The 22,856-nt window shown below is 39.9% G+C and overlaps 3 protein-coding genes across 8 annotated transcripts; all 3 read left to right on the top strand.

The window, feature by feature from the left end:
• Window positions 1-291: 291 nt before the first annotated feature.
• LOC135102391 (DNA polymerase epsilon subunit 3-like) lies at window positions 292-3,570 on the top strand. 4 transcript variants are annotated; one of them, XM_064007580.1, is made up of 3 exons: window positions 292-413; window positions 1,687-1,974; window positions 2,436-3,570. In XM_064007580.1, exons 2-3 carry the CDS (start codon window positions 1,704-1,706, stop codon window positions 2,621-2,623), a joined length of 459 nt encoding a protein of 152 aa, XP_063863650.1. In that variant the 5' UTR covers window positions 292-413; window positions 1,687-1,703; the 3' UTR covers window positions 2,624-3,570. The 4 variants fall into 4 exon arrangements, with proteins under 4 accessions (XP_063863650.1, XP_063863649.1, XP_063863648.1 ...); XM_064007579.1 differs by having other exon boundaries at window positions 297-413; window positions 1,683-1,974; XM_064007578.1 differs by having other exon boundaries at window positions 367-519.
• Window positions 3,571-5,221: 1,651 nt separating this feature from the next.
• LOC135102390 (protein RFT1 homolog) lies at window positions 5,222-11,444 on the top strand. 3 transcript variants are annotated; one of them, XM_064007575.1, is made up of 12 exons: window positions 5,222-5,554; window positions 5,775-5,858; window positions 6,709-6,911; window positions 7,033-7,222; window positions 7,776-8,015; window positions 8,192-8,332; window positions 8,628-8,747; window positions 9,113-9,223; window positions 9,455-9,591; window positions 9,860-9,988; window positions 10,327-10,447; window positions 11,195-11,444. In XM_064007575.1, the coding sequence occupies exons 2-12, from the start codon at window positions 5,793-5,795 to the stop codon at window positions 11,411-11,413; spliced, it is 1,677 nt and encodes a 558-aa protein (XP_063863645.1). In that variant the 5' UTR covers window positions 5,222-5,554; window positions 5,775-5,792; the 3' UTR covers window positions 11,414-11,444. The 3 variants fall into 3 exon arrangements, with proteins under 3 accessions (XP_063863645.1, XP_063863644.1, XP_063863646.1); XM_064007574.1 differs by having other exon boundaries at window positions 5,223-5,438; XM_064007576.1 differs by having other exon boundaries at window positions 5,301-5,323.
• A 3,341-nt stretch (window positions 11,445-14,785) lies between these two features.
• Window positions 14,786-20,103, top strand: LOC135102388 (TM2 domain-containing protein CG10795-like). The gene is given in 4 exon segments (XM_064007573.1): window positions 14,786-15,028; window positions 17,265-17,642; window positions 18,572-18,749; window positions 18,751-20,103. Coding segments are annotated over 3 exon segments (600 nt in total). The 5' UTR covers window positions 14,786-15,028; window positions 17,265-17,352; the 3' UTR covers window positions 18,883-20,103.
• The last annotated feature ends 2,753 nt before the right edge of the window (window positions 20,104-22,856 follow it).

Raw genomic sequence — 22,856 nt, 5'->3', positions numbered from 1 at the left:
AGAGAGAGAGAGAGAGAGAGAAATTTTCTGCTATAAGGCGAGAAGAAGAGGTACAAGACTCAAAGTGTATTAAATCCTTGTAACGAAGAGAGAGAGAGAGAGAGAGAGAGAGAGAGAGAGAGAGAGAGAGAGAGAGAGAGAGAGAGAGAGAGAGAGAGAGAGAGAGAGAGAGAGAGAGACACACTTGCAAGATTACATAACTGAAAAAAAGATGCGTTTCCCTAAAAAAATAATAATTTAAAGGAAAATAAAGTAATTAAATTCAATTCCTATAACATAAAATAAGAAAAGAACGTAAGAAAAGGCAATAAAATGTTTAATTTATATTTACGTACCGTAGAAAAGAAGCAAACTTCCCATCAAGACAAAGATCAACGGGTGTTGCTCCTACCTTCAGCTTCTCGCGCGCAAACGTGAGTTGTATGGTGGTGCACTTTTCAATCTTAAATACTGTACTGTTCTGGTTACTCTGCCTCACACACACGCCGTCATATTTCCCGCGAGGTGACCTGACTAAGGGTGAGTATGTGCGGTACAGGAAGCAGGGCTGGTAATAATAGGTGCTAGTCGGGGAACGAACACGCTAGGTGAGGACTGCCTGGCAAACTGCTTGGAGTAACTTATCTTGTAGTTTCATGCATTATCCAACACTACATAATTCGGTTCTAGGACTGCTTAGATCAACCAGTGACCTACTACCATTTTTCTTTTTTTTCAATAAAGATAGTCTAAGCAATGCGGTGTGATGTGGCGAGGCATAACCTTCCCGGCAAGTTTCTTTGCAATTGCCCTCGCTTAGCAGCCGTCCAGTGGGGCCTTGCCTCACTTGTGTTAAATATGCCCTCCTTATAGGTATATATATATATATATATATATATATATATATATATATATATATATATATATATATATATATATATATATATATATATATATATATATATATATATATATATATATATATATATGTATATATATAATCTTTAGGATTGGTGATATGTAATATGTATCATGTTATTCTGTAATCACTATATGTAATGCAATGTAATCTAGGTGTTTTTGTGTTTTTTGACATGTGGCTGCTGACTGAAACTATTTCAACAGAAAAATTATATGCTTAGATATGGAATTTTAAAGTGACTTGAAACTAAAATATTGGTAAATTTGCAGTTTCAACCAATATCTCCAATCTCTACCCACACACCCCCCCAACCCCTCCAGCAAGCTTGGGGACCTGTGGGGAATTTTTTTTTTGGGGGGGCACATATGAGTGATATAAAGACTTTGAAAATGTAGGGAAATTTCCCTAGAAGTCAAGGAAATTTCTTAAATGTAGCAAACCAAAAACCTATTATAACCAAGGGGCTGTGGCCCCCTTGAACCCCCACCATTAGTATATTCGAACTCAACCAGAAAGCTAAGGTAACCTAACCTAACCTAACCTTACCTAACTTAACCTATCCTAACCTTACCTAATCTTACCTATTATTCGTTTGTGACAAGGTAATATGGGGCTAGAAATGCTCCTAGCAGTGTGATCTAGACCGTGAGACACTTCATACTTACGTGCGGTTTATTGGGGGAAGCTGCAATTGTACCAAAATATTACATATATAGGTACTATGCTCATTAGCTTATTTCATTGGTTTTTCTTTGCCTTGATTTGGCATTTGTTATTCAAGACAGACAACTGAAGCACCAAGATGGCAGAGCGGCCTGAGGACCTCAACCTGCCCAATGCTGTCATCACACGCATCATCAAGGACATGTTACCTGAGGGTGTGGCTGTGGCCAAGGAGGCGCGTTGTGCAATTGCCCGTGCTGCCTCAGTGTTTGTGCTGTTTGCTACCTCATCAGCAAACAACTTGGCTCAGAAACACAAGAAGAAGACAGTCAGTGCTCAGGATGTGTTCTCGGCCTTGAAGGAGATGGAGTTTGATAAATTTATTGAGCCATTGCAAGAGAGTTTAGAAGGTAACAGGTTTTTTCCATACAGTGAGAAACAGCATGAAAGATAGTCATTGGATATGAAATGATAACCTTTCAAATCTGCCCACATAATTACTTTGGACTAAATTAAAACTTATCTTTTATTAGAGGCCTCTTACTTTTTTATTCTTTCCCTTCTCCTTCTCCTCATACCCTGCACCCTACAGTTTTGTGTCTCACTGTAATGTCACTGTACCTATAAGTCTTGGAATATGAGATTTTGATTTATTTAAGTAGTAAATAATAGGATTTATTCTCCTGTATTATAATAATGTTGTTAACTTTATTTGGAGTTTAAATTATCAGTGGTACATGCCAGCAGGTTTATTTTGAAAGTTTATTGAATAACCATTTTATGCAGTATACAGTTTGTAAGTGTATTGTAATTTATAATTATCATTTATATTGTTTTGAATTCCATATAGTTTTGTATTTTTTCATTTCAGTTTATAAAAAATCTCAGCAAAATAAAAAAGAACAGAAGGAAGCAAAGGCCAAAGCAAAAAAAGCTGAAGAAGCAGAGAAAAACTCAAGCACTGTGGAAGAGAACAGTGAGGATGCCGACATGTCCAACACGATGGAGACTTCATTGTCGAAGAAAGAAAATGATGATGTGATGGAAATAGCAGAATAATATCTGAAATATATTGCCAATAGTTGTAAGACCATTTGTAAATGAGCTTTTTATATGTATGTGTTTTAAAATATTTTTTAACTTTAACTGTTATAGTATATTTTGGTCGAATTAAGTAATGATAAGTACAGTGTCTTGAATGAGGAATAATGTTTTGTTTGGATTTTTTATAGTAGTTATGTCATCATCATCCTCTTAAAGTTTCCAGTCTCCAGTAGACAGGATGAGCTTACTGGTAATGTTCAGTGCTCATTGATGGCCTGTGAGTGCTTGTTCAAGCAGTGTGATTTGTGGAGCATTGGAATGGGTGAAGAGGAACACTGAGATCATTTGGCAATATTGAGAAGATTGTAAAGAAAGTGTTTGTGGGTGAAACTGAAGCTGCTGATAGGAAGGCCACTTGAAGGATGGAAGAGATTTGAAAGAGTAGTTAATAGAGGCCAAAAACTTAAACAAGCAAGAAAAGAATGGTTGGATAGGAGGAGGTGGAGGCTTTACTGCTCTGGCCACCCCTCCTGGGAGGTGCCCTGGAGAGAGCAAGGCATCAAAGAGAGAGATTGGTAGTATCAGGTAGACAGTCTCACGAGCTACTGTATGTAAGCTGGTATCCACAATATACCTCTCCCCATGGGGACCCTGGGGCTAAAATATTTTTAAGTGTGTGTGTGTGTGTGTGTGTGTGTGTGTGTGTGTGCGTGCGTGCGTGCGTGCGTGCGTGCGTGCGTGCGTGCGTGCGTGCGTGCGTGCGTGTGTGCGTGCACCTTAATTATCTTGGCTACCTCCTATTATGAGGATGTCAGCCTGGTACATGGAAGGAAAGGAGTCAGAAAGTAATTGTCAGTGAAGCCACTGAGCCACTCCTGTACCTAGGGTAGTGTGGGGCAAGGAAGACTCCTTAAACAAAAATGCCTAACCATCCTATCCATATAAATAAAAACAAAAGAATGTTTGCATGTATTCTTCAAACACAACTCATAACAGGGCAGAACTTGGTGGTTTGTGTGAACCTTGGTTGAGGTCTGGACTGACTGACTGACTGACTGACTGGGTAAATGTTGGATTGATAATAGACTGACTGACTGGCCAGTTGCCTGACTGTCTTACAAGCTTATCTGAAGAACAGGGATGAATATCTGTATGAATATAAGGAATAAATTTTAATTCCAGTTAACAAAACCTGCTATTACAGTGAGAGGAAGAGTAAGACTTGGAAGTAACAAGACACTGCACATGGTGTTATGTAAAGATGTAGTTAAGTGAATCACGATATACAAAACTTACCAGATATCCCAGCTGGATGTGAAAGGTAACAATAAATTAAAAAGAAATGGAGTAAGAATTAGCAGTGTGTGTGCATATTTTATTTCTATATACATACTAGAGATATATCTTGGATGTCAGGATTCAGAGATGCTTGGATGTAGAAGTCATATGTATATATATTCCTGTGTTCAGGATTTTGGTATAAAATCACCATATACCACCAATTATTGCCAGATTGCAGCTGCTTTTGTCACACAGTGCTGCATTTTGTCATTTTAAAGTTTCATGACAAGTTTCAGCCACATGTATGTTACCAGGATTCTCTCTCTCTCTCTCTCTCTCTCTCTCTCTCTCTCTCTCTCTCTCTCTCTCTCTCTCTCTCTCTCTCTCTCCTTGCCACCCAGGCTGCTTCCCTTCGTACTTAATTGCTTATGCAATATTGCAAATAGTATATAGTACATACAGTACTATTACACAGTACATACATACATACTTTTACATATTTACACGATACATACATGTCTGTGTAAAATTCTCTTCTGCCTTTTTGCAAAACACTTGACACATTAAGTTGAGCAAATTGAAAAATAAATTAATAAAAGGCGTAATTTTGAAAGATAATTCAGTAAAACATACATTGATTTATTTTCTTCAATTTTGCAAGCTGTCTAGTCTGTAATGTATAAAATATATCCGCCACATCCTCAGAAAAAAAAAAAAACTCAAGACTGACATTGTTCTTTATTATGAGTAGATTATTAAGAGGTGATTTGATTCAAGTGTGGAAGATTATGAGTGGTTCGAGCCCTCATCTAAGTGACTTGTTTCTAAATGCTAATCTGGGTAGAACGAAAGGTCACTGCCAGATCTTTGTTCCTCGTCACTTCACTGATGTCAGAGGTCGCTTCTCTACGTGTCATCAGCACTTGGAACTCTCCCTGAAGCAGTTGTGTCGGATCAATCTGTTCAATCTTTTAAATATTCACTTTATGAGTTTCTTTCATTATGAGTTTTGTTAGTCGTTCTGTTTGAGCTGTTGTGTGCTTCATCTGTAATTAGCCATGCAACCACCCTGAAGTACTCCTGCTGTTTTCGAAGTATTTGGAAGATGCTGCAGTGACCGATGAGGGACCAAGACCCTCATCATGATAACAAATCCTCTGTGTGGTGCGGATGCAGATATTTATTTTATCACAAATGCGGATGCTGGTGTTTCATTTATTAGGATTGCAGATGCGGATGTTAAAACCTATGCGAATGTTCCAAGCATGAGGATGCGGACCTCAGGTATATCTCTATTATACATACTGTTACGAATAGTTTGTGCGTGAGGAATCACGAGCACGACGATTTTAGAGATTGAGATCAAGATTATTTTTGTTGAGGGAAATGTCACTGTGACGTTCAACAGTAGTTGGCAAGACACCGCCAGTGCACGTAAGGATCATTGAACCATCACAGGTCAAAACAGCAGCAGCATCAAGGTGGTGTGTGCTTTCTCTTTCCATCCCGCTGGCTGCCGCTGCCGCCCGTCCGTCACGACGCCCACCCGGTAAGTGCCGCACTGCTGTTTGACGAACACCAAGCAACTGTCAAGACTGTAGTAACCACACAGGCACTACACGCATTATTGTTCATCTCCACGCCACCGCCACAACCAGCAGGAAGGTGTGTGTGTGTGTGTTAGAACGCGCACAGCAGTCACGCCTGTGGCAGCCTCCTAGGACTTCATCCAACTGGGGTTCACATGGTGCAGAGTCGTGAATAGCGTAACAATATTAGGTTGATGCACACTTGCATGTGTTCTTTGATGAACAAATGTCATTTCTTGTGAAAGTGCTTGCTAATACAATCATGATGTGTCAATTATTTTATTCTTTATTGACAGAGTCAACACCCATGCAGAATGGCAGACCCCCAGACACTAAAGAAGGGGGCTCTTGTGGCAGCCACCTATGATACTTTGCTACAGGTAGGTGCTCTTGTCTCCTGCTGTCTTAGTCCACGAGTGTATACACAAGGCAATGCTCAGCAGGAATAGAGGGATTCTTCTAAATGGATTAAGAAGAAACTGTTGATTCACAATGAACACTTGTGCTTTCTCTCATTGATAATCATGATTGCAAAATTAATTTCTTAGCTGCTGCTAAATTATCTTTCATAAACATTAATGATCCATATAATATCCATAATTTTGTGGATATTTATTATTCTTTTAAATTCTGATTAAAAAGACTTTATTTACACACGAATATGTGTAGGCAGTCCCTACTCATGTAACTCATCTGAATAGATTTGAGTAAAAAGCTATACATCTCAGTGGTTCTCCTGAAACTGTGTTCAGTCTCAGTATGGTACCACCACCTGGCACTTTTATGGTCACTCCTCCACATTCCTATCATTACCATTATTCTGATAGTGTATTAGACTATTTGTAATACAAAAATAAGTGTGAGTTTGGAGATAGGTTTGTATTATCAGAAATACTTCTGCAGAGGCACAGCTACAAATTTGCCAATGAAAATCTGGAAACAAAATGACACTGCTGTAATTGTAAAATCAGCAGTTTGTGGAAGTCCAACTCTCATATCCTTTAATAATATGTAGATATTACATGCTTGCTCAGAAGTTGTGGCTCCATATTTATTTCCCAAGTTACACATGAATAAATGCAGTAGTTCATTATCCATAACCATCTAGGAGTATTACTGGGGTCACTGTACTCTGTTAACCTTTCCCCCTGTAATGATATGTACTGGTGAGGAACTTTGTACCACCAGTCACCAGTACCACCAGCCATAACTTTATGGTTCTCTCCTTAGGTTGGCTTGCGCATCATGTCGTTTGTGCTGAATGCATTTATTGTGCGCCATGTAAGCCATGAGGTGTTTGCTGTGATGACAGTTCGGCTTCACCTGCTGTATGCCACAGGGCTGCTGCTGTCTCGGGAGGCTTTCAGGCGTGCTGCCCTAAGCTCCAAAGGCTCCGGTCAGGTGTTCAGGCTTATTAATCTGATATGGATTGGGTGAGTGGGATAGAGAAAGACTGGAGTGTGCAAGATTGAGGTGTATAGAATGGCTGTCTAGATGCTGGATTAGATTTGGATAAAACATTATAATAATCGTCATGTTCTGTCTGGGATGCAGATGGATGGTGTCAGTGCCGGTGGGGTGCCTTGGGTTTGGTGTGTGGACATGGGTGATGGCACATCCTCCACTAGCAATAGCACCACATTATGAGGTTGCAGTTGTCTGTGTGGCAGCCAGCATTGTGGTGGAAGTAGCGGCTGAAGTGCCCTTTGTCCTGGCAGAGCTGCAACTGTGGACCAAGACAAGAGTAAGACAATCACTTCCCTGGAATATTCTGTAAAATGGTTTCTGTATTAATGTAGACTGTTTTATTTTATGATTTCAAGAAACACTGTTTGTTTTAAGATAATAGTATTAGCATTACACACTGACCATTTACTGTAGTTTGCTTTTTTTTCTTTTTTAAGAAGTTAAGAGAATATATAGATAAAAGTATTACAATCAAGAAAATTAGATGGAGGCGCAAGATTCCTCTATGGTATTGTAAAAATATCATGAGCATCCTAATGCTGCTATCACATTGCTTGCTGCTATCACATTGCTTTTCAAGAGCTTGCTTACATCTCTCTTTTCATGCATATGTGCTTGCACAGAATGAAAATGAGATATTCAAGCTGAATCACTTTTTCCATTGACTGTATATGTATTCATATTATATGCTGCTTTTGGTGGAATGATTTAATATTTCCTTCTAGCATACAGTCATCATAGAGATTAGTGACATGTGTCTCATGATCCTGATTTACATAATTTTTTGTATTAATATGGTACCAAAGATTTGAACTTTTCTTTTGACACAGGTAGCAATTGAAGGCCTGATGCAAACACTGCGCTCTGTACTGCTGGTAGCTTTCGTCTTCTTGCGACCAAGTCAGTCAGTGCTCCTCTATGGGATCAGCCACTTGTTTGGCTCATTTGTTTATGCTGCCGCCTACTACATCCTCTTTGCCTATGTTCTACACAGAAAAAGTGGAGCAAAGAAATTACCTGTGCACAGTTTTTGGCAGCTCTTCCCAACCTGGGAACGAGGAAAGTGGGTTGTGAGTCTTAGAAACGGTTGGTCTTGATGACAAGTTTGCATTGTTATATTTCTCAAATCTGCAGTTTTATTGTTAGTATTAAGTTTTGTTTTGCTATTTCTGCACTATCTTTGTGATGTGATACTTTCATTGAACAGCAGCTTTGTATGTTCCAATAAATGTTATTATCTTGACAGCCAAGTGTTGATAAGGAGCTTGGAGGGTTGGCCTGGAGCTTCTTTCAGCAGGGTTGGTTGAAAGAAGCACTCACTGAAGGAGAATTCTACCTCATGAACTTCTTCCCTCTCATTTCTTTGGCACAGCAAGGTGTCTACCAGGTGAGGCAAGTTTTTGTAAGAAGCTTGTGTGGGGTATTGAGGGCTGTAATTATTTTCATTCTTTATTTATGTTGAATATGTTTCCTGAACTGAACAAAGTAGATAAGAAAATCCATGAGCACTTGTGCACCATTTCATGAAACTCTGTTGATGTACAACATGATGAATATGACTGCCTTATGTCTAGCTGGTAGCGAGGCCTTGGGCCAAATATACAGAAAGTCTTGAATTGTAAGAAGACAGTGAGGATGATATTCTATTGAACCACTTTATGTTTTTATTCTGTGCCCAACAGGTAGTGAACAACTTGGGATCCCTGGCAGCACGTCTTGTGTTTCGCAGTATTGAAGCAGCAGCGTACAAATATTTTGCTCAGATGGTGGAGCGTGGCAAGCCTGTGGCTGAACAAGACCTGGTGAGGAAAGCATTGTGTGAAGATTTTACAGTGCAAGTCCAGTCTGTTCTTGATCTCCCTCAAAACAGCTGCATTAGGTTCTGATGGACTAGATTTTTTGTTTTTAGCCAGTTCATGTATAGTTGAAGTTCACAAGTGCCGAGTTTGTGGACACAGGAGCTGTGGTGGTGCACCATGCATCAACTTGTCTGTTCAGATCAGTCATCTTCTATTTTCTGTTCTAGGTGCCCACTGTTCTATTTTCAATTTATGAGTTACAGTTTTAGTACCATATAGAAATCTTGGAATTCCCTTTCACTGGGCTGTGGTCATCCACATTCCATGATGCATTACAATATTTATGATAAACCTGCGTCTCTTCTCAGAAACGCACAGCGGAGGTTGTAAAGTTCCTTTGCACCCTCCTGCACAGCCTGGTCCTGGTCAGCCTCATCATCGTCACTTTTGGCTGGTCTTACTCCAGTCTGGCCCTGCAAGTATGTCTCACCAGGAAATAAGCAGATATGAATGACAAATTAATTTTGAAATGTTTTGTTGGATGTCTTTCCTGTCGTGGAGCACATCTAATTGTAAGAAATAACATTAGAAATAGTTAATATAACATGATACATAGCATGATGAAAAATTTTCATTAATGAAATACTACCCATTATAATATTGGTTGGTAGCAGGAGTTAGGTAATACATGGCTCATCTCTCTTTGACAGCTGTATGGAGGTGCTCAGTTGAGTGAGAGTGGGACGCACCTCATGCAGGCTCAGAGCTTCTATGTGATCTTCCTAGCCATCAACGGCATCACAGAGGCCTACACTTTTGCCTCCATGGATGACTCACAGCTCCATCGGTACTGCTTCAGTTTTTATTCCTGTGGTTTTACTTGACTAAAGAAAGTTTTAATATTAGTAAATACAATTTCATTTCAAACAGCAACACACCTTTAAGTCATAACTAGGCTGCTTGATTTACACATAACTATACTAATCTACACAAGCTGCAATATAAGATAAGACTAACGACAGTATACATAAGGGAGAGAAAAGTAAAATCTTTTGCTACTTATGAGCATGTAAGACACTCAATGATTTCTAAAAGCTAATCACAGTCTGTTTCAGGTTCAACCGATTCTTGGTGTTCTTTTCCATCATGTATGTGGGTAGTGCTATGATTCTGACACAAGTATTTGGTGCACTTGGCTTCATCTTTGCTAATTGCCTCAACATGAGCCTCAGGATAGCATACAGGTGAGCCAAGTTGTTGTGTGGGTAATGTGGTAATTGCAGGGAAGGAAGTAAAAGTAATTGGACCCATGCAATGATTTTTAATTACTAGTATGTAATTGATAGCTCATTGACTTCATATTCCCTTAGTAATGTCAGGTCCACAGAAGGTATGCTTTATCTTTCATTTATCCATCCTTAGCTAATGCCTGCTCCTAACAACTCACTCAAGGCTGTAGTAAAGTCCTGCAGTTCTTCATGCAGTTCAGGGTGACCAATTTGCTGTTTACTATCAACACTGCAACTTATAATAGGGTTAGAAATGCCTCTAAAAATATACAGCTTGATTTTATGTTTTTCAGCTTGAGATTCATCCACACACAGTACCAGAACAGTTGCCACAACCCTCTAGCCTCACTGCTTGTCCAGCCAAGACTCCTTCTAGTGTTTTTAGCTGCCTGGATCATCACATCAAGTTCTGAGGTTTGTTATTTTATAGTTTAGTTCATAAGTATAATTTAAAAATTTTTGTATTTGAGGTAGATTTGTGCATAAGGACAGAAGACAATGAAAGGTTAAGGAGAATTGTTCAGTTTTCAACAGCAGAAACTTTGAAATTACAAGATATAGCAAGAACAATTTATTCTTTTAGAAAAGGCTGACTTGATAGTGCCAGTTTATCTACTTGAAATAAACAAGTGTAGGAACAAGCCTGAGTTTCTGTCTTCTGAGAGATTCAGGCATTTGTCATATGTTGCCATTGTGTTTGCTTGTTTTTCCTTTGTTTTATTGTCTGTCTTAGTTTTCATTTCTTCTTCTTCCATCATTTTGTCTCCTCAAGTAGCCAGAGGTAGTATAATGCACTCCTTCTTTCAAGTGTTTGTGTCTTTGCATATCATGTTGCTCATACATTTTCAAGCCAGTTCACAGCTCTTCCCAATTTGTTTTGTTATATGTTTTCTCTGAATCATTAAATTCCTGAAACACATCCTTACTTTTTGCCAAGTAATTTTCACACACCTGTCTTACAACAAACACCTGGTCTTCTCTTTCCCACCTTCTTGTGATGCCACTCTGATCATCATAAATCACTCTCTTTATACCCTTTCTATCCGTCATGATCTTTGCTTTACCATACATCTTATCTACTGTACTTGAAAGACCTATATTCCTAAAACTAGCTTTTTTATATGAATCCTGTATTATTGTGATGATGCCTTTTGGTTTCAGAGTATTGTACATCCCCAAAGTACAGTGGGTCACATAAGCATTGGGGCCTTCACTCTGCTGGGTGTGGTGTTTGGCCTGCGCTGGGAGTTGAGGCCACTGCTGGAGAAGATCTTGGACTCAGCTGCCTCTGTCATGACAAAGTTCCTCCCATTAAGGTGGCACCACTTCCTCCAGGTGACATTGGTGGGTTCTGTACGCAAAATTCTGTATAACACATGACCTTTGTAGAGCAATAAATTTATAGAAAATTTCTCTGAACTTATTCACCTGATGGCCATGTTTAAATAAATTTCAGATGAAACAGATATTGTATTTATGATGAGGTACAGAAAATTCCATAGAATGAAAACATGCTTCATCATCACCATTATTATTATTATTATTATCAGCAGCCTCTGATTCCACTTGAGTTTCCTTTCTATCTTCTTACTTCCACCTGGCCAGAGGATCGATGGATTGAGAGTCTTGTAGTGTGTGCTACCTGCCTCAGCCTGCATCATCTCTGCATCATGTCAGAACACCCACATGTTGGGCATTCCTTCACACCATGTCTGCATTGTACTATCACTAACAATGTACTCAGTCTTTTACAATCTGCAAACAAAATATATAATATCACTTATCACACCAGTATATCTTTCTCAACACCCAGTCACTACATGATGCCAAGTCTCTCTCTCTCTCTCTCTCTCTCTCTCTCTCTCTCTCCTATTCTATCCATACATCTTATGTAGTACATATTCTTTATTATATTTACTATGTAGTAGTAGTACTAAATTCATCTGTACTGTATATCTCTCACCTAACTCCTTTGACTATAAGAAATTCTTTGACTACTTAACTTCCAAAGTGGAGCACATTCTGACCCTCTTCCCTTTTGCAGAGATCTCCATTCTTGGAGACTTCAATGTTCACCACCAGCTTTGGCTTTCCTCTCCATTCACTGACCATCCTGGTGAACTAGCCTACAACTTTGCTATCCTCCATGACCTAGAGCAATTGGTGCAACACCCTACTCGTATTCCTGACCGTCTTGGAGATACGCCCAACATTCTTGACTTTTTCCTGACCTCTAATCCTTCTGCTTATGCTGTCACCCTTTCTTCTCCGTTGGGCTCCTCCGATCACAATCTCATATCTTTATCTTGTCCTATCGCTCCAATCCCTCCTCAGGATCCCCCTAAGCAAAGGTGCCTCTGGCGTTTTGCCTCTGCTAGTTGGGGGGACCTGAGGAGGTATTTTGCTGATTTTCCTTGGAATGACTACTGCTTCCGTGTCAGAGACCCGTCTTTGTGTGCTGAGCGCATAACAGAGGTGATGGTGTCTGGCATGGAGGCGTACATTCCGCACTCTTTTTCTCGTCCTAAACCTTCTAAACCTTGGTTTAACACAGCTTGTTCTCGTGCGATACATGATAGAGAGGTGGCCCACAAAAGGTACTTATGCCTTCCATCACCAGAATCTCATGCACTTTATATTTCTGCCCGGAACCATGCCAAGTCTATTCTCCAACTAGCCAAAAACTCCTTCATTAACAGAAAATGTCAAAACCTTTCAAGATCTAACTCCCCTCGTGATTTCTGGCATCTAGCCAAAAATATCTCCAATAACTTTGCTTCTTCTTCTTTCCCTCCTCTATTTCAACCAGATGGCACCACTGCTATCACAGCTATTTCTAAAGCTGAACTCTTCGCTCAAACCTTTGCTAAAAATTCTACCTTGGACGATTCTGGGCTTGTTCCGCCCTCTCCTCCACCCTCTGACTACTTCATGCCACGTATTAAAATTCTTCGCAATGATGTTTTCCATGCCCTCGCTGGCCTAAACACTCGGAAGGCTTATGGACCTAATGGGGTCCCTCCTATTGTTCTCCGAAACTGTGCCTCCGTGCATGCACCTTGCCTAGTCAAACTCTTTCAGCTCTGTCTGTCAACATCTACCTTTCCTTCTTGCTGGAAATTTGCCTACATTCAACCTGTTCCTAAAAAGGGTGACCGTTCTAATCCCTCAAACTACCGTCCTATTGCTTTAATTTCTTGCCTATCTAAAGTTTTTGAATCCATCCTCAACAGGAAGATTCTTAAACATCTATCACTTCACAACCTTCTATCTGATCGCCAGTATGGGTTCCGTCAAGGCCGCTCTACTGGTGATCTGGCTTTCCTTACTGAGTCTTGGTCATCCTCTTTTAGAGATTTTGGTGAAACTTTTGCTGTTGCCTTGGACATATCAAAAGCTTTTGATAGAGTCTGGCACAAAGCTTTGATTTCCAAACTACCCTCCTGCGGTTTCTATCCTTCTCTCTGTAACTTCATCTGAAGTTTCCATTCTGACCGTTCTATTGCTGCTGTGGTAGACGGTCACTGTTCTTCTCCTAAATCTATTAACAGTGGTGTTCCTCAGGGTTCTGTCCTGTCACCCACTCTCTTCTTATTATTCATTAATGATCTTCTAAACCAAACTTCTTGCCCTATCCACTCCTACGCTGATGATACCACCCTGCACTTTTCCACGTCTTTTCATAGACGTCCAACCCTTCAAGAGGTAAACATATCACGCAGGGAAGCCACAGAACGCTTGACTCTGATCTTTCTTAAATTTCTGATTGGGGCAGAGCAAACTTGGTATTGTTCAATGCCTCAAAAACTCAATTCCTCCATCTATCAACTCGACACAACCTTCCAGACAACTATCCCCTCTTCTTCAATGACACTCAACTGTCCCCCTCTTCTACACTGAACATCCTCGGTCTGTCCTTTACTTATAATCTGAACTGGAAACTTCACATCTCATCTCTAGCTAAAACAGCTTCTATGAAGTTAGGTGTTCTGAGACGTCTCCGCCAGTTTCTCTCACCCCCCAGCTGCTAACTCTGTACAAGGGCCTTATCCGTCCATGTATGGAGTATGCTTCACATGTCTGGGGGAGTTCCACTCATACTGCTCTTGTAGACAAGGTGGAATCAAAAGCTTTTCGTCTCATCAACTCCTCTCCTCTAACTGACTGTCTTCAGTCTCTCTCTCACCGCCGCAATGTTGCATATCTAGCTGTCTTCTACCACTATTTTCATGCTAACTGCTCTTCTGATCTTGCTAACTGCATGCCTCCCCTCCTTCCGCGGCCTCGCTGCACAAGACTTTCTTCTTTCTCTCACCCCTATTCTGTCCACATCTCTAACGCAAGAGTTAACCAGTATTCTCAATCATTCATCCCTTTCTCTGGTAAACTCTGGAACTCCCTGCCTGCTTCTGTATTTCCACCTTCCTGTGACTTGAATCCCTTCAAGAGGGAGGTTTCAAGACACTTATTCATCAATTTTTGAGCACTGCTTTGACCCTTTTATGGGACTGGCATTTCAGTGGGCATATTTTTTTTATTGGATTTTTGTTGCCCTTGGCCAGTGTCCTTCCTACATTAAAAAAAAAAAAGTAGTAGTAGTAGTAGTAGTAGTAGTTGTTGTTGTTGTTTATTCATCTCTTCTATTATTGTTTAATTATTTATTAAATGAACAAACAATGTCAAGAATTGGGACAATACTGTAATAACATCAAGGGTGATAACACGTTTAGGATCAAGATCGCCGCCACTATCACAACACAACACCACGGTGACAGCACAACGCTGCCACTCAAAGTGGAGGCAGGCTCCTGGCTGACTCCCAAGACTCTGGTCAGGGCCTCAAGACACTCCGCCACTCCAGCATTTTCCTCTATAGAGCAAAACAATTAACCAGAATCTAACAAGCCAACCCATCCGCCTTCAGCGCCTTCAGGACACTATAGGTTCTGGCACCATCAAATCCCAGAACAACAAGAAGAACGTGCTGCTGGCTTGGTAGGTCACCTAATATTATTATTGACATTACCGCGGCTTTGCCGTGAGCTGCTGTCACTTCAGTTATAAATTCCATTGTAACAGTAGCATTATTCGAGGTGTTTAGGTATTTAGGTACCCATGGCAGAGCCCCAAGGTTTCGAGCTCCTTTGGGCCCCTCGACATCCCCGCCCCTTCCTCCCGCGCAAATCACGTTCTCCTCAAGCCAAACCTGACTGCGCATAAAAAAATTCACATAAATTGAACCATATATATATATATATATATATATATATATATATATATATATATATATATATATATATATATATATATATATATATATATATATATATATATATATATATATATATATATATATACACTCAACTGTCCCCCTCTTCTACACTAAACATCTTTGGTCTGTCCTTTACTTATAATCTGAACTGGAAACTTCACATCTCATCTCTAGCTAAAACAGCTTCTATGAAGTTAGGCGTTCTGAGACGTCTCCGCCAGTTTTTCTCACCCCCCCAGTTGCTAACTCTGTACAAGGGCCTTTTCCGTCCATGTATGGAGTATGCTTCACATGTCTGGGGGGGTTCCACTCATACTGCTCTTCTAGACAGGGTGAATCAAGAGCTTTTCGTCTCATCAACTTCTCTCCTCTAACTGACTGTCTTCAGCCTCTCTCTCACCGCCGCAATGTTGCATATCTAGCTGTCTTCTACTGCTATTTTCATGCTAACTGCTCTTCTGATCTTGCTAACTGCATGCCTCCCCTCCTTCCACGGCCTTGCTGCACAAGACTTTCTTCTTTCTCTCACCCCTATTCTGTCCACCTCTCTAACGCAAGAGTTAACCAGTATTCTCAATCATTCATCCCTTTCTCTGGTAAACTCTGGAACTTCCTGCCTGCTTCTGTATTTCCACCTTCCTATGACTTGAATTCCTTCAAGAGGGAGGTTTCAAGACACTTATTCATCAATTTTTGAGCACTGCTTTGACCCTTTTATGGGACTGGCATTTCAGTGGGCATATTTTTTTATTGGATTTTTGTTGCCCTTGGCCAGTGTCCTTCCTACATAAAAAAAAAAAAAATCAAAGAGTATTCCTATAAATTAATTTCAGTGACATGCAAGGTGCATTTGCCATATCCAGTGTTAACGTTTAATACACACACAAAAAAAGTTGCATGGCCCCTGCTTGAGCCTAATCAAACTTATGGATAATGAGGCACTGTATTTAGTGTAGAATGTGCGAATCTACATTTTTAATGGTTCAGAGTTGAACCTGCCAGAGTATTATACTGGCTATTATCTTCATGTCACCATGTTTCAAACTGATCTTGCCCTTACAGTATGGTTGAAAATCCCTCTAAGTATAGAGGTGCACCTAGCTTGGTGCTCAAAACTTTGTTACATACATGGAAGATACTGAGAGAAAGTATATTGTAGGAGAGGTGAACCCGATGTGTCTGGCTTCCAAACAGTGGCAGGGTGCACTGTGACATCACGCCACACTTTTCACACAGCCAATCAGATTACAGCACGTCCTGCTAGTCTGCCAGACGGTGCCTTCATATTTGCACATAGATCATTATATCTACGGAAAATTACCAGTGCATACCACCTGAATAAAAAATATGAGCAGCAGTTTACAAAACATTTTAAGAACAGCTGACACTGGCACAAAAGAGAACTGTTGTCACTGAAGAAATATAATTTTGAACCAAGTGATGGTATGCTTGACTATTAATCATTTCCTCCACCCACATGCCTCACATCACAGAAACTTCAATGCATGTTATGATTTACTGAGTTTAAGTTCTATGTTTCAGTATAGTTACATAACATTAAAATAGTAATAATTTTCTTTTTTATAAACATATAAACATATAGCATTTTATTGGATATCCCCTCACAGCAGTAAGGGAATTCACTCCAAGATAATATTTCACATGCCATTAACTCAAAACCTCATTTTGCTGGATTCACCCTTCCAACATTAAATGTCTCTTTAGACAGTTGCAAAACTCATCAAATTCAGGGATGAGGATAAACCTAATATTGAATTAATAAGGAAGCTGACAGTGGAGAAGCAGCTGTCATACAGGGGGGGCTGGATGCAGGGTATATTTAAGTATGTGGTGGGATCATGTAATGTTTTTGTTTCCATAGGATGGCTTTCATGCCTTGAGGATTTTGTTATTGGTTGTGTATGCTTTTCTATTTTGAATACAGCCTTTGTCTTCCAGGCCGGACGCATGTTGGTGAAGATGTGGAGTGATGAGCCATTGGTGCTGTGACTCCTTTTGATGAGGCTTTGATAATCTCTCCACTGCAATGAGAGGGTGGTGGAGCTTCAATGGAGCATTGAACAACACCTACATTATTTGTTCAGTTATAGTGTTGCTAATAGCAGCTGGGACATGTGGAGAATATACTTATGTTACCAACTGCTCTTCCTTGCTGCCTGGCCAGTACCAGTGCAACGAGCTGAACATTGATCCCCAGACTCAGCAGCTGAAGGGCTGCACCAAGGAGGGCCGTGCTCGCATCCCCTGCACCTCGGCCAGTGGGATCATTTGTATAGAAACTAACAATGGAACATTCGAGCGTGAAGTGCCTTGCAAGTAAGTTTACCTGTCCAGTGAGGGCTTGTTATTGTCTGTCTGTCTACTTATCTGTTAATACTTAAGGGAGCTCTTTCAGAAGGGTGGCTAGAGCAGTTAGCTCATTGGACATATGTGTTGCATCTACATGGGGTGTTGTGTGTTTGGAGAACTATCCCTTGAAATGTTTGTGAATAATTTTCTTACATTATTATTAAATTAGTCAAGAACACAAGAATATGAAGGAAACTGAGGAAGCCAATAGGTTTACACATGGTAGTCCCTTTATAAAGCATGCCTACCTATAAAACACTTATCATCCCTCTCCATAAATTTGTCTGATTCTCTTTTTCTTTTAAAGCTCCTCGTTGACTCAACACCAACAACCTTATTTCTGAGTCTATTCCAGTCTGTCACCACTCTGTACATCTTTCTGCTTTGTAATAACCATAATTGACTTAATTTATTAGATCTCTTGCTCATTGTAATACTGAGGAGGTTATGCATGAAGATTATGCATGCACCCCCCCCCCCCCTCTCTCTCTCTCTCTCTCTCTCTCTCTCTCTCTCTCTCTCTCTCTCTCTCTCTCTCTCTCTCTCTCTCTCTCTCTCTCTCTCTCTCTCTCTCTCTCTCTCTCTCTCTCTCTCTCTCTCTCTCTCTCTCTCTCTCTCTCTCTCTCTCTCTCTCTCTCTCTCTCTCTCTCTCTCTCTCTCTCCACACACACACACACACTTACACACACTTACACACACTTACACAAATATAAATAGACATCTGAAGAGATAGGTGACTAAAAAACCATAGAAGCATGTAGCTAAAGATAGAAAATAAACTAATTATGAATAAGAAACATCTGTAAGACTATCAGCAATTACTAGTGTGTCATGTAATGTTTCCTGCTGCCATGCTTCATGCAGCTTATTGTCTTATGCTCATATCTCAAATATAGATTCACCAACGGCTACTCTTACGAGACGGCTCTGCTCCTCTCCGTGTTCCTGGGCATGTTTGGCATTGACCGGATCTATCTGGGGTACTATGCTGTTGGCCTGGCCAAGTTCTGTACCCTGGGATTCCTCTTCCTTGGCCAGCTGATCGACATCATCCTCATAGCCACCCAGACCATTGGGGCCGGCTGACGGCTCACACTATGTCATCAGCTACTTTGGGGCCGGCATCTCCGTGCTACGGATGGACAACACCACCTACAGGATGCCCCAGGACGATTGGGTCATTGATCTGCCTCCTAAGGAACTTTAGTACTTGTTGTGAGGTTATGTGAGGATTATGAAAGTGTGTGTGATGATGCATTAAAGTTTAGGGGACACTTTTTATGTTTGTTTTGTTTATTTTTCATGTTCCCTTCATAATCACTCAGGATTTTAAGGATGATCTCGGTTCTGGACTGAGATGCTGTTTCTTGTGAGGTTTTCTTGATGAAAGTTTAATTTTATTAGTTTTTGAGAGCTTGTAAATTTGCATAGGAATTGAAGATTATAAGGAAGGAATTATGTTAGTGATTATTTTAGGTTGTTTACTTATGAAAAGACAAACCAAAAGCAAGTTTTCTGATGTTTGAAAGTGTAACTCAGTGAAAACTGTTGACATAATGCTGAAATATACTCAAATTTGTTATCCGCTGTTGTAACTGAATATTCGTGGAAGTTTTAGCAACATCTTGCACTTTTTTACAATTATCTTCATTACTATCATCATCATCATCATCATCATCATCATTGTCATGATCATCATCATCATAGATTTCTTACTTACCTCTTGGTCTCCAGCAAGTGATGGCTTTATCAAAAATACTTCCTGGATACTCTGACCAACACTGCATTATGGCATCTCTCCATAGGTACATTATATTCCCTCCCTTTTTCTTTCCTCACATTAATGATATCTTTGTGTGTGTGTGTGTGTGTGTGCACCATTCAAACGACTCCCTCAACACTCAACAGTGCCAGGCTCTCAGCGGTCTTTGCCATCAGCATACATTAACATTTCCCATTACAGTCATTCCAGTCATCATGGTCATGTGTACATCTAAGCAAGAGGCAAGCTGGGTATCATGTTGAGTATGGTATCTTCAAGTGAGATCACTCTAATGCCAAGAAGAGTTGGTAATCACAACACTTTTTATCTTGATTCAGTAATCTGACATTTTTTGTATTAAACATTTCTGACCATGCATGTAATTTAAGTGCTTCCATTTGCTGGTTCAGTGGTACATGCTATTTAAGTGACAGATCATTATTGTATCATAAAGTTGTATGAAAGCCTCTTCTGTACTGACTAGTTCATCATGTTGTTTCAGTAACTGGAAAAATATTGATGTACTGTATATGCATATTTGTGTGTTCCAGGTTTAACTAGCTCCTAGGTATTCATTTCTTATGTTGCCTGAGTTGTAAGTCTTTAACATTAAAAAATAAGAATTTGTGTATTATTGACAGTCTGAATAAAAAAAATAAAATAAAATTTTTATTTCATTTATTTCTTTATTTTTTACCTTTAGTTTTCAGCATATTGATCATAGCGTCTTCTTCTTCTTCTTCTTCTTCTTATTATTATTATTATTATTATTATTATTATCATTATTATTATTATTATTAATTTTTTTAATTAAATAATTTTATTTTTTATTACTGTCAGCCTAGTGCGCCTGCGCACTGCGCCACGCCGCGGACAGGACGCCTGACACAAGTTGCGGGTGTCTTACAGAATCCTCCTCCCTGTTTTTCTGATCTCTGCACCGAGTTTTAGCTCCTACTATTGCATGTAAGTGTTATTATAGAGAGATGGTAGTTGCCTGCGACGTGTTTAGGACTCCAGCAAAGCTTTAACACGAGGGAAATACGAGCGTGATAACTGAAGGATTGGACTGAGGACAAGATGGGGCTGCCTTGCTGTTGTCGAGTTTCTTCCCGTATTTGACAGGCTTTCTTCCTTACTTTCTTATTATTTATTTATTTTTTTTTATTTCACGCTTTCTCTTCTCTTTTTTTTTTCATGACGACTGTGACACTGAATCCTCCATTTCCAGCAGGCTTACGTTGTGACTAAATATTGTTGCAATGACAGTCCATGGTTCTGTATGTGAAGTAATAATATTGTTTTCTCTTCCCGGAAAAGATTTCGCGAAATTAATAATAATAGTAATAATAATAAAAATAAAAGAATGAATAATATCAAATAACTAAAAATAAGGTAGATAAAGTAAATAAATGAGACCAGTTTTTCTTTTTCCCTTAATTTGCCCGAGCGCTTTTCATACGCCAGTGTTGACATGGCGCCAAAGCTTCGCGGCGGCAGCAGCAGAAGTGTCTTGTGGGTATTTTCTTTATCAAGGATGGCAGGATGTATATTGCTGTTTTATTTTCAGCTTTGTAAGTATTGAATATTTCACGGCAGTCTATAAGTGTCAAGTCTCAAACTTTTTGATAGTTAAATATGAGATACGTGGCAGCTGTACGTATCAACTGATTACATAATGTTTATTTATTTATCTGTTCATTTGTCTCCTTGTGTATTTATTTATCCATCCACTCGTTCATTTATTTAGCTAGTTTAGTGTTATCTTTTAAATGTTCTCTTTCAGTAAGTATAGGCTGTATTACACTTTTGAATAATGACATGTACGTAATTTTTATTGTGGTCCTACATGTGTATACCAGTCGAGTACATTGCAGTCCTTAAAGGCGATCCGAACCAAACCATATATGTGGACCAATAAACACGGACTTCTTACTGATTTATTAGAGATATTTGATTGCAGTGGGAAGTGGAGGCGTGGGTGTGTGTTGAAGTGAAGTGTACTGGGCAGTGTGGTGTACTCACTGGCCGAGCTATTGACGTGAAAAAGGAAGAAAAAAAAAAAAATAAGGTATTTGTTGGTGAGAGGATAATGAGTTGCATATTTCAACCTTTATTTGTTAATTTCCTTCGCTTTGTGGGGAATTCTCGTCACCTGGCGCCGTAAGATGATACTTGAGAGATTGGAATGGCGTTGTACAGTGCACCAGCAGAAGTTTTGGGTTCTTTATTTTCTCTTATTTTTCTCCCTCGCCCGTTAGCTTGACCCAGACGCAAGCGGACCTGACAAGTTCGCTCACTGTAGTACGTGTCGAACCTGAGTCTGAGGTATAACCAGCCTCATGTGGAAACAGGTTGTGCGGTGGACTGGCCTGGTCCTGCCTCGCCGACCCTGCTGCAGTGCTCTTGGCGTTATCACATAGACTTTGCTGCTGCTTTTGAACGGTTTGCTTTAGAGTTTAGAGATTGACAACTTCAGCAGTTTTTTTTTTTTTTTTTCCTGTTTTTGAGGTGTTATGATAGATATTGCTGGTGCTTTTGAACCATTTTCCTTAGAGATTGGCATCTTCAGTGGGTCTTTTTTATTTTTTATTTATTTCTTCTTTTTCATCCTCATCAGTTTTGTTGTCCTTGGTCAGTCCCTCTTAGATAAAAAAATGTAAGTAAATAAATAAAGAAATACAAATGTCAAGTAAGGCCCCAGCTCAAGGCGTATTGGTGTTTGGTCTTCCTTTTGCATCTATCTGCGACCGTGTTTGTGATTGTGAACTTGGGGATGTCTTTACTCTAAACTATTCATTTAGTCTTTGGTTAGGTTAGGTTAGCATGTCTTTGGTGGTCTTCCCGTTCAAATCTGTCACTTGAAGGGTCATTGCTGTTATCTGCTTCCTGTCTCTCTACAAAGGCGAAAATTCTGTATCTACGTGTATAAGAGAGAGAGAGAGAGAGAGAGAGAGAGAGAGAGAGAGAGAGAGAGAGAGAGAGAGAGAGAGAGAGATGGTTGCTGGGGCTTAACACTTGTGTGAATTGCAGAACGGTTTTATACATTTGCCTGTTCATCACTCAGGTTCACTCCAAGTTAGAGTTTCCTCAGGAGTATAGAGCTGTCAATAGTATAGAGCTGCCAGAAGTATAGAGTTTTGTCAGTAGTATAGAATTTTATAGTATAGATTAGATGTTGGTAGCATAGAGCTGTCAAGAACGTAGAGATGTCAGCAGCATGGTAGGTGTTGGGCGCCTTGGTGTGGTTGAGGGCCTGGCGAGCCACTCAAGGTGCACCTCGACCCTGACCTTAGTGACCTTGCCTCAGTTAGCGGTAAGATGAGCTTCAAGAACATTTTTCCTTGTAACTTTGCATCCAGACCATCTAACTTTCGCCTAAATTACCTTTGATATCTTGGTGGTTACGATGTCACGCG

The sequence above is a fragment of the Scylla paramamosain genome, chromosome 7, assembly GCF_035594125.1.
Source record: "Scylla paramamosain isolate STU-SP2022 chromosome 7, ASM3559412v1, whole genome shotgun sequence".
Lineage (NCBI taxonomy): Eukaryota > Metazoa > Arthropoda > Malacostraca > Decapoda > Portunidae > Scylla > Scylla paramamosain.
Note: the sequence above shows the minus strand (reverse complement) of the source record. Positions and strands in the feature narration are given on the sequence as shown.

What these genes read in the sequence shown, in the direction of transcription:
- LOC135102391 (XM_064007580.1), top strand. Translation starts at nt 1,704, where the DNA reads ATGGCAGAGCGGCCTGAGGACCTCAACCTGCCCAATGCTGTCATCACA. An exon ending in ATTGCAAGAGAGTTTAGAAG is followed by an intron (nt 1,975 to 2,435) that starts GTAACAGGTTTT and finishes TTTTCATTTCAG; the next exon opens with TTTATAAAAAATCTCAGCAA.
- LOC135102390 (XM_064007575.1), top strand. Translation starts at nt 5,793, where the DNA reads ATGGCAGACCCCCAGACACTAAAGAAGGGGGCTCTTGTGGCAGCCACC. An exon ending in CCTATGATACTTTGCTACAG is followed by an intron (nt 5,859 to 6,708) that starts GTAGGTGCTCTT and finishes TTCTCTCCTTAG; the next exon opens with GTTGGCTTGCGCATCATGTC. An exon ending in AACTGTGGACCAAGACAAGA is followed by an intron (nt 7,223 to 7,775) that starts GTAAGACAATCA and finishes CTTTTGACACAG; the next exon opens with GTAGCAATTGAAGGCCTGAT.